This window comes from Phocoena sinus, chromosome 15 (genome assembly GCF_008692025.1).
Source record: "Phocoena sinus isolate mPhoSin1 chromosome 15, mPhoSin1.pri, whole genome shotgun sequence".
Classification (NCBI taxonomy): Eukaryota; Metazoa; Chordata; class Mammalia; order Artiodactyla; family Phocoenidae; genus Phocoena; species Phocoena sinus.
In genome coordinates this window covers 51,172,163-51,181,586 of record NC_045777.1, presented here as the reverse complement: position 1 = coordinate 51,181,586, position 9,424 = coordinate 51,172,163, and the positions used below count along the sequence as shown (strand labels likewise).

Here is a 9,424-nt window from a genome sequence, read left to right as displayed (position 1 = left end):
TGGAGTGGGTGGCTCTAAGGAGAACCAGACTGTCTGGAATAAATCCCGTTTTAAGCTAGACCAGAAGAAGAACTTCCTGTGACCCTGCATGTGCTGGCATGTACCCCAGACAGCGCTGTGCCAACACCCCACAGACAGGGCTCCTGGCTGAGTCATGCCCTGACAAGCAGATGCAGGCATGGCATCTGGGAACTGGGCTGAGGGCCTGGTCAGTGGTCTTCACCCCACTGGCTCTGCAGAGCCCTCTTCTGGCCAAGGCTACCTCTGGGTGGGTCATGGAGGCCCCTGCCCTGGGGAAGTGCTCCAGGTTGCCCTTAGATCCAGATACCATTAGGCTCAGGAACAGCCCATTAACCAGCAGAAGCCAGGGCAGTAGTCTCTGGGCATTGGCTGGAGGAAGGCTGGCCTCTTCGGGGAGCCCATGCCCACCTGCACCAACCCTGAGGCCAGGAAGTCTGGGGTAGAGGCAAAGGCAGGACATGGGTTCCATTCTGTCTCTACCTGGGGCTGTGCTCACCTTCTCCCAGCCAGCTCTCCTCTGCCTTCTTTGTGCTGGGCTGGGGGTTCAGTGAGCCTGGGGGTGCGTAAAACTCCCTCAGAGTGTCCAGCGCCCAGCAGGTCTCATTACTGGGAGTGGCCCCTGAGTCTCCCTGCCCCTCAGAGGAAGCTCCTAGGACAGGACCCCGGCTCCTCCTTCTAGCTTCCCCAGCACAGGTCTCCCGAATCCTTCACATCTCCAATAGGAGCCGCTTTGCCAGTGCCAGAGATGGGTCACTGACATCCCAGGGCAACACCAGGTGGACTAGGCTGCACAGACAGACCGTGTGACATGGTAAAAAGGGTCAGAAGACTGAGGTCTGAATTTCACTGGGCCCTTGGGAAAGACGCCTGTCCTCCCTGAGCCTGTCTCCCAGACTTTAAAATGGTAATCAACTTGGCTAGTCCTCTCCAACCGCCCGTGACCCTGACGCATGGCAATGGCAAGCCAACGATCAGCAAGATGCGCCCCATTCCCGCCGCAGACTTTCCTCCACCTTCCCGGAACCCCTCTGCTCACTAGGGCCAGGTGCTCGCGACTTCTTGGCCTGCTTGTTCCTCTCGCGCACCTGCCGCGTTGCCCTCGTCCGGGAGGGGCAGCGATCGGCCCTCTAAGAGCGGGTCCTTTGGCCAGCAGCTCAGTCCTGTCACCGTCCTGCGTCCCAATCTGCCGCCGCCGCATCCCGAGCGGGCTGGGGCCTGGGGTCTCCGAGCGGGCGCGTCCGGCTAGTCACTGAGGCTCGGAGTCGCGCCGCGGCGCCCGTAGGTGCCCGCGAGTCCCGGGTGGAGCAGTGGTTCAAGCGGGGCGGGGCCTCTGGGCTGGGCGGGGCATCCCGCCCTAGCACTGGTCCCTCCCGGCTCCCAGAAGACTGGGCAGTGGGGCGCAGAGCAGAAGCCGGGCGCAAGCGGACTGAGCACGGCGCGGGCGGGGATGTGCGCCCTCCTGCAGTCCCCGCTCCCAGGCCTGGGAGCGGTGTGGCCCCATGGCAGGTAGCGGCGGCCTGGGCGGCGGGGCAGGAGGCAGCCAGGGAGCCGGGGGCGGGCCTGGGGCCACGCTTCGGGCGCCCCGTGCGCCTCTGCTGTTCGCCGCTCTGGTGCTCGGAGCCTACTGCCTTTGCGCCTTCCCCGGACGCTGCCCGCCGGCCGGCCGCATCCCCGCGCCAGCCCCCGCGCCCGCCGAGCCGCCCCGCGCAGCCCGCAGCCCCGGAACGTCCGGCCTGCCGGTGGCCAGTGGCTCGGGCCGCCGGCGCTTCCCGCAGGCGCTTATCGTGGGCGTGAAGAAGGGCGGCACGCGCGCCCTGCTGGAGTTTCTGCGGCTGCACCCCGACGTCCGCGCGCTCGGCTCGGAGCCCCACTTCTTCGACAGGTGCTACGAGCGCGGCCTCGCCTGGTACCGGTGAGCGCTCGTCCCGTCCGCCCCATCGGCTTCCTGGCGGGTGCCTTCCGGGAAACCGCGTGGTGTGCCCCAGGGGTCTCACTGGGGACCCCGCGGGGCGAGGACTCCAGGCGTCTTCAGGGGCTGAGACCAGCCTGCGTGGGGGCTGAGGCTTGGCGGGGAGGACGCGGCCCTCCTGCAGCATGTTTTATGGAAAAGAGGGTCGGTCACTGGCCATGGACTCCCAGAAACTTTGAAAACTCCAGGGAAAGCCCTGGTTCGGGGCTAGAGTGCGATTCCAGCGAGAAGTAGTTTGGAGCCTGTGGGGTTTGAGGTGCTTTAGAAATGCTTCATACTCAGTTGGCCCTCTCCCCTGCATCACTGAGGGGAACATGTCTGAACTCTGGTCAGTTACCTTAAGAAAGGGTCTCCGGGTTCCCTGCAGCCTCCTAGAAAGTATCTGTCAACCCATTCCCCACCCGTAAGACCCCTGATCCTGGAGAGAGGAATCCTTCTCCATAGTCCTGGGTGTCTGGAGAAAGTCTGGTCTTTAGAAAGGAGGAGGGTGCCTTTGAGTCAATGCCCAGGGATGGGAATTGGGATCCCAGCCTCATGTCATGAGGCTCTGTAGCTGCCCTGACTCCCACCCAGTATGGCCTTGGGGGGTGTGGTGGAACGTGGGGGAGCACCCAGCCGCAGCTGAAGTAACCTGTCCTGGTGGCTGGTCAAACACCAGCCCCTCCCTGCCGAGGTTAGCACCGAAGGTTGAGTGTGAGGCCCAGCCCTCTGCCTCTGTCAGTCGGGCACAAGCCTGCCTCAGCGCTCTATCCCTTCCTTCGGGGAAATGAGGGCTTACAGATGGAGGGTGAGTCACCCCACTCCCCACAGCACCAGCCTCATCCCCAAGCTTGGGCCAAGCCCCTAAGGGCCAGAGAAGACCCTGCCTAAGGTCACCTGGTAAATTAGTGGGGAGTGGCGGGTGGCAGGACTGAGACTTTTTACCTACAGGTTTACCAGTTTTTCTGTACCCAGATTCCACCCTGCCCCCACCCTTGTTATCTTTGCTTTTTTGCATCAGAATTACTTATGGGTTTGGAGGGTTCCCAATGAGAACAGGGGGTTCTGGCTCATGAACTCTGAAGGGTTGCTGCTGTCAGAGGTCTAGGGAAGTTGTGTGGTGACGGGGGAGGTGAGTCCATCCCTGGACCCGACTGTCTGAATCCCTGCATTCTCAACACTCAGGGAGAAACCACTACCCCATTCTGACAGTGCTTCAGCATCTGAAAGCATCCCTAATTCCTCACTTCTGTGCAGAGAAAAAGAGGAGGGGGAAGGAGGAGGATGGAGAAGGGGAAGGACACATTGTTAACCATAGTGCAAATTTCAGAGCTCACTACTGACCCCATAAGCTGGGCTAATGAGGGGCTGCAGGAGAGTCTAGAATTGGGTTTAGACCTAAAAAGGCTCCCAAAGAGCCAGGGATCCTGAGAGCCTATCCAGGCCCTCCCTGGGCACATGCTTCAGCTCTGGGGGACTGGTCTGGGGAGCCTGAGGGGCCTGATAGGAAGCCAGCTGGACCCAGATTCGGGGTCAGATCCTCAGCACAGGGGAGGGGCTCTTGGGACATTGGTGTCCCTGAGGCCGGAGATGGGAGTGGGATGATTCAGCAGCCTGTTTAAGTCTGGTAGAGGAGACTTTCTCCTTCCTCAGCCCAGCCACCACACTGCGGGGAGGGGTGCTGCAGAGGAGGCAGAGGGTCAGGTCCGTGGCTTCCGCCCCTTTAATCTGGAGCTGTCCCTCGGGGCTGGCTAGTGCTGACCCTTCACTGGCTGGTGCAGGGCTGAGCTTCTGGAGTGCGTGTGTCCACGTGCCTTCCAAGGGACGAGGCTGTGCGCTGATGTGTGTGCACGTGGGCATGGTGTTGCTCATAGGCACCTGTGCCTCTGAACCTGACTGTCCTTCCAACCAGCCGTGAGTGTGCAGTGAACCTCTGAAAATGCCCACCCCTGCCCGTTTCCCCAGCTGCAAAGAGGATGCCCAGCCCCCGGGCAGGGAGGGTCTGGTGGCCTTGTCTGCTCTCAGGACCCTGGGCCCAGCCTCCACAGCCTGTTTTTGGTGGGGGTGTGGGGTGGTGAGTAGAGGAGCAGTGGCCAGTGCCCCCAGTTGACTTTCTGGGACACCTGTTCCCACTGGGCTGTGACCAGGCAGTGACTCTGGCCCTTCCCTTGGCCGTGGCAGGGGTGCTGCGCTGCTCAAAGTTGACCTTGGCCAAACCAGTCCCCCTCCCTGGGCCTCAGCTCATCCCTCAGGCTCTTGAGGATCCTCCTTCTTGGGGACCGTGACCCCCAAGTGTCCCCAAGCTCACACAGCATTTGTTCATCTAGTCACTGACTCATTGAGCACCTTCTGTTTGGCAGGTGCTGGGGTCACACAGACAAACACCCCCAAGTCTCAGTTCAGAAGGGGGCGCCCTGTCTGGGGGCAGGTGGGGGCTGTACTTTGACCTTAGTATTTTGGAAAAGCACAGAGACCAGGAGGGATACAGGTAGGGCCACCCCCTTGGCTCCTGGTACCGTGTTGTTCCAGACAGGAACCATAGCTGGTTTCTGCTGAGTCCCAGGCCCCGCTGGATGAGGCCCAGGCGAGGTGCAGGATAGAGGGGTGGGGGTGGGGCTGAGACAGAGGAGGGAGAGTTGCCTGGGGCTGGGTGGAAGCCGCAGGGAAATGCAGACCAGATGAGCAGGGAGGGAGTGTCCACAGAGCAACTTGTCAGATGTTTGCAGTGTGGGGGTCAGAGTCAAGTTCCTCTCATTCTCTCCCCAGTCTATCCCACCCCCAAGAAGCCCCCATCCCCCACTCCTCTGTGCCTGGCTGGCTGGGGACAGGCTTCTGAGGCCTGGGGAGGTTGAGTAATTGATCCCAAAGATCTCAGATCTCAAAGCTGGTTTGTGGCAAGAGTGGGCCTGGAAAGTCAAGCCTCCCCCATCCCCGTTCCCATCCCCCTTCCACGGTGGGGCTGGGGGCACCTCCCTGACTTCCTCTCCTCTGACTTCCTTGGAGAGAAAACAGCAGTGGGTGCTAAGGTCCCTCTAATTTTTGTCCGCTTCCTTGCAGCCCCTCCCCCCAGGCAGGCCGGAAGGGGTGGGGATACTCAGAACCAGGTGAGCCCAGCCTGGAGAAAGAAAGAGGGTGCTCCTGGGGTCACTGGGCACCTGGGGGAGGAAAGGGATGGGAAGGGGGTGTCAGAGGTCGGTGAGGAGGGTCCCAGAGCAGTCAGGACTGTTTCCCTCCCTCAGGAGGGTGATGAAGGGAGGGCGGTGACTTCTGATGACGTCTGTCGGCACTGGCTTATGTCTGTGGGTCTCAGCATCGAGGTCCAGTGCGGGGAGATCCGCCTTCTTTTGTCCTCCCTCTTGTGGGAAGGGGGGTTCCCTGAGCTGGCTACCCCAGGCTGCAGTCCTGAACCTCAGCCCTTGGCCTTGTTCCCACCCAAGTTCTCTTTGAACTTATTCACAGGGAGGGCTGGGTGCAATTCCCACCTGGATTCCTGGGAGCAGAAGCCAAGCCAACACCGCCTCCCAGCAGCTGCAGCCGGCATCCATCCCAACACTTCCTGCTCCATCTCTGAGCCTCAAGTGGGGCAGTGAGTGGGGTGGAAGGAGTCCCAGATCACTCCTGGGACATGGGGGGAGCAGAATTGTCTCCCATGACTTCTGTAGACCAGCTCTGCCCAGGGCCTTAGTTTGAGGGGAGGGGCAGCTCCCACAGCCGGCAGACCCTGCAGCCCACCCCACTCCACCGAGCCAAGAGGGTGGTGTCAGGGGAGCTGGCGGCATGCCTGGGATTCATGTGTGCACGTTCTCCAGTCCCGACATCAGCACCCTCCAAGCTGAGCACGCCAACTCGTGTGCCTGTACACCTGGGTGTCCACCTGGCCTGAGCAGGAAGAGGAGACCGTCTCTCAGAAAGCTCGTGTCTGGGGGTCACTAGGCTGGATGAGACCTGAATTTTGTCCTGTGTGTCACCCTCCTGGCTGGGGCCAGTCCTGAGGGCTGTCAGTGGGATTGGGGGCAGCTCCTTCAGAGATGGGGGACAGAGACACCCCCCACCCCGTCCCTAGCACAGAGCCTGATAGCCTCTGCCTCTGTTGACCTAGTTCCCAGCCCTCCCTCGGAGCTGTTTGCTCAGCTGGCCCTGCTGCTGCACCCTGCCCCTCCCCACCCTGTTCTACCTGGCTGGCAGGGTGGCCTCAGGATGCTACCCAGGGTCCCTGGACTGCCTGGGTGGGGTGCTAGGATGGGCTTCCCCAGGTTTGGGGTTGTCAGGGGTCTGTCACCAGCTGACTCCCCCGGAACCTTGGGATGGTTCCAAGGTTCCTCCACCCCCCAACCCCCACCCCTGGTCAGAATGAGAGGATTACTCGGAAATGCTGCAGCTGCAGCCTTGCACCATGGGTTCCAAGCTGGGTCTGGGCAACCCAGGCGGCTGGGGTCTTGAGACAGATCCTCAGGCTGCTTCAATGACCTCTCCAGTGTCCTGGGCTGCACTGTGGCTTTCAGCATTCTGCGGGGGCCCAGGTTGGGGAGAATTAGCAGGGCTGCCACCAAAGGCGGGAGACGCCATGCAGGGGAGGGAGTGATAGGAGGGGCAGCTGCCCATTTTTGGGGACGCTTGTCAGTAACTAATGGCCTAATTCAAGGGACACCATCAGCCACTTAATGAAAGTGTGACTGGGGTAGTTACAGTGCAGGGGCCTGTGGGGGTGGATGGTGGGTGGAGCCTTATGGGTGGCAAGTCTGGGGAGTGCTGGGTCTGGGGTGAGAGGCACAGCAGTGTCAAGGTTGGGGTGCAGTCAAGCTCTGGGAGGGGTGTGGATAGCCTTGGAGGATGGGCCCCTACTGTGAGCCTGTGCTGAGGCTGGGCGCCCTCACGGCCCACACCCCAGGCTGCCCACCCAGACACTTAGGATGGGTGGGCCTGGTGGGGAAGGGGAGATGGGGAGGCTCGCCTGCTTTGTAGGTATGGGGCTTCCCTGGAGGAAGGGGAGTTTAGTCTCGGGCCTCTGGGGGCCGGTCTAGCATGGGAGGACTGGAGGAGGGCCAGCACCTGCTCATGCCTCCCTCTCCAACCACCTTCCCACAGGAGCCTGATGCCCCGCACCCTGGATGGGCAGATCACCATGGAGAAGACCCCCAGCTATTTCGTGACCCGGGAGGCCCCACGCCGCATCCACGGCATGTCCCCGGCCACGAAGCTGATCGTGGTCGTGCGGAACCCCGTGACCCGGGCCATCTCTGACTATGCGCAGATGCTCTCCAAGACACCGGGCCTGCCCAGCTTTGGCACCCTGGCCTTCCGCCGAGGCCTGGGCCCCGTGGACACGGCCTGGAGTGCCGTGCGCATCGGCCTGTACGCCCAGCACCTGGACAACTGGCTGCGTTACTTCCCGCTGTCCCGCTTCCTCTTTGTTAGCGGCGAGCGCCTGGTCAGCGACCCCGCTGGGGAGCTGGGCCACGTGCAGGACTTCTTGGGTCTCAAGCGGGTGGTCACAGACAAGCACTTCTACTTCAACGCAACCAAGGGCTTCCCCTGCCTCAAGAAGGCCCAGGGCAGCGGCCGTCCCCGCTGCCTGGGCAAGTCCAAGGGCCGGCCCCACCCACGTGTGCCTGAGGCCATGGTCCAGCGCCTGCGGGCCTTCTACCGGCCCTTTAACCGCAAGTTCTACCAAATGACTGGCCAGGACTTCGGCTGGGACTAATGGGGCTGGGGAACCCACACCCTGCCTGGGGACGCTCAGTGACCTTAATTTATGCCTGTCACCCAGCCGGAGTGGGCCCTGTACACAGGGCTGGGCAGAGAGAAATATTTACAAAATAAAGTTTGGATCTGTGTTCTTCTACGTGCCCTTGAGGGTTGCAGGGTGGGGTTGGAGGTGCCACCTCCTGCGGGGATGATAATCCTGCCAGCTAACATTACTGGGCACTGTTCATGCTGGGAGTGGTTAAAAACCCGATCCTTGTCTATCCCTCGAGGTGGGCAGTGAACTTGGCCACCTGTCACAAGTGAGCAACTTAGGCTCAGAGAGGTTTGGTGCCTGCTCGGTGACATACAGCTCAGCCCTGGTGACTCTGGAGACCACCCTCAGGCTCTCTTCTCAGCCCTGGGATGCCAAGCTGGGTTGTCCCATATTCCGAATGGGGAAACTGAGGGCCCAGGTTGCTTGAGTGGTGGGGCAGGATTAAAGCTGGGTCTGTCTGGTTCTTTAGGCTGCACCCATGACCTCAGCTAATTCTGTGTCCCTGTGCCCACTGAGCACTCCCTCCTGGAAACCTGGTGAAATCTCTGGACAGCGGGTATGAGGTGACTCCCGTGTGCAGGGTGTTTCTTTTTTTTAAAAAAATTAATTAATTAGTTAATTATTTGGCTGAGTTGGGTCTTCGTTGTTGCGCGCGGGCTTTCTCAAATTGCGTCAAGCGGGGGCTACTCTTCGTTGCGGTGCGTGGCCTTCTCATTGTGGTGGCTTCTCTTGTTGTGGAGCACAGGCTCTAGGCACGTGGGGTAAGTAGTTGTGGCTCATGGGCTCTACAGCACAGGCTCAGTAGTTGTGGCGCACGGGCTTAGTTGCTCCGCAGCATGTGGGATCTTCCTGGCCCAGGGATCGAACCTGTGTCCCCTGCATTGGCAGGTGGATTCTTAACCACTGCCCCACTAGGGAAGTCCCAGCATGTTTCTTCTAACAGCCTCCAAGGAGCTCCCTGCACAACCATGTGTCACCTACCCAGGCACTGCCCACCACAGGCCTCACCCACCAGACTGCAGGGCACGCCCACTCCCCCAGGCCCTCCATGCCCCACTTTTGTGGTGTTTATTCAGCTTCCTCCCCTGGGGATGGGCAAGAATGAACACCCAGCTGCAGCCCAGCTGCCAGCTCAGCTCTTAACCAAGTTAGGCCAGACTCAGGCAGGCTGGGGCGCCCTGTCCATCCATCTCCCCCCAGAAATGCAGGGCCTCTCAGTAATGACTGTCACCTGCTCCTGGCCACAGTGCTGTCTGCCAGATGCCCACCAGATGCCCTGACAATGACCTCCAGGGCCCCTTAGGCCCAGGCCTGGCATGCCCTGGGCCCTTGCAGGACCTGGCCGTGACCCCTGCTCCCCAGGCCTTAGGTCTGTATCAGATGGGCCAGGCCAGGGGCAGGGCTGGTGGGAATGTGGTGGCAGATGTGGGCAGATGTCGAGGAGACGTACCCACAGCCTCCTCCCTGCTGCGGACCTCTGATGTGGGTGTGGGGGAAGGCTGGCACAGTTTGCAGTAACGATGGTGAGGAGGGGTCATGCTCTGCTTCGGCATCCCGCTGGGTGGCGAGCACTGGCCCTGGCAGCTCTGTCCCCACTCCCTGGACCGGGGACACACTTAGGGATGGAATGGCAGCCTGTCCTGGATGGCAGGGACAGGAGGGGAGGCAGGACAGCCCCTGATCTCTGGCCTTGTTCTCAGCCTGGTCCCTGCGTG

At 61.2% G+C, this 9,424-nt stretch overlaps 1 protein-coding gene across 1 annotated transcript; it reads left to right on the top strand.

Moving 5' to 3' along the window:
* Positions 1-276: 276 nt before the first annotated feature.
* Positions 277-7,811, top strand: HS3ST6 (heparan sulfate-glucosamine 3-sulfotransferase 6). The gene is made up of 2 exons (XM_032605726.1): positions 277-1,933; positions 7,055-7,811. The coding sequence occupies exons 1-2, from the start codon at positions 1,521-1,523 to the stop codon at positions 7,668-7,670; spliced, it is 1,029 nt and encodes a 342-aa protein (XP_032461617.1). The 5' UTR covers positions 277-1,520; the 3' UTR covers positions 7,671-7,811.
* The last annotated feature ends 1,613 nt before the right edge of the window (positions 7,812-9,424 follow it).

Excerpts from the sequence above, each read along its gene's own strand:
- HS3ST6 (XM_032605726.1), top strand. The coding sequence starts at position 1,521 with ATGGCAGGTAGCGGCGGCCTGGGCGGCGGGGCAGGAGGCAGCCAGGGA. Across the intron at positions 1,934-7,054 it reads CGCGGCCTCGCCTGGTACCG|GAGCCTGATGCCCCGCACCC; the intron begins GTGAGCGCTCGT and ends ACCTTCCCACAG.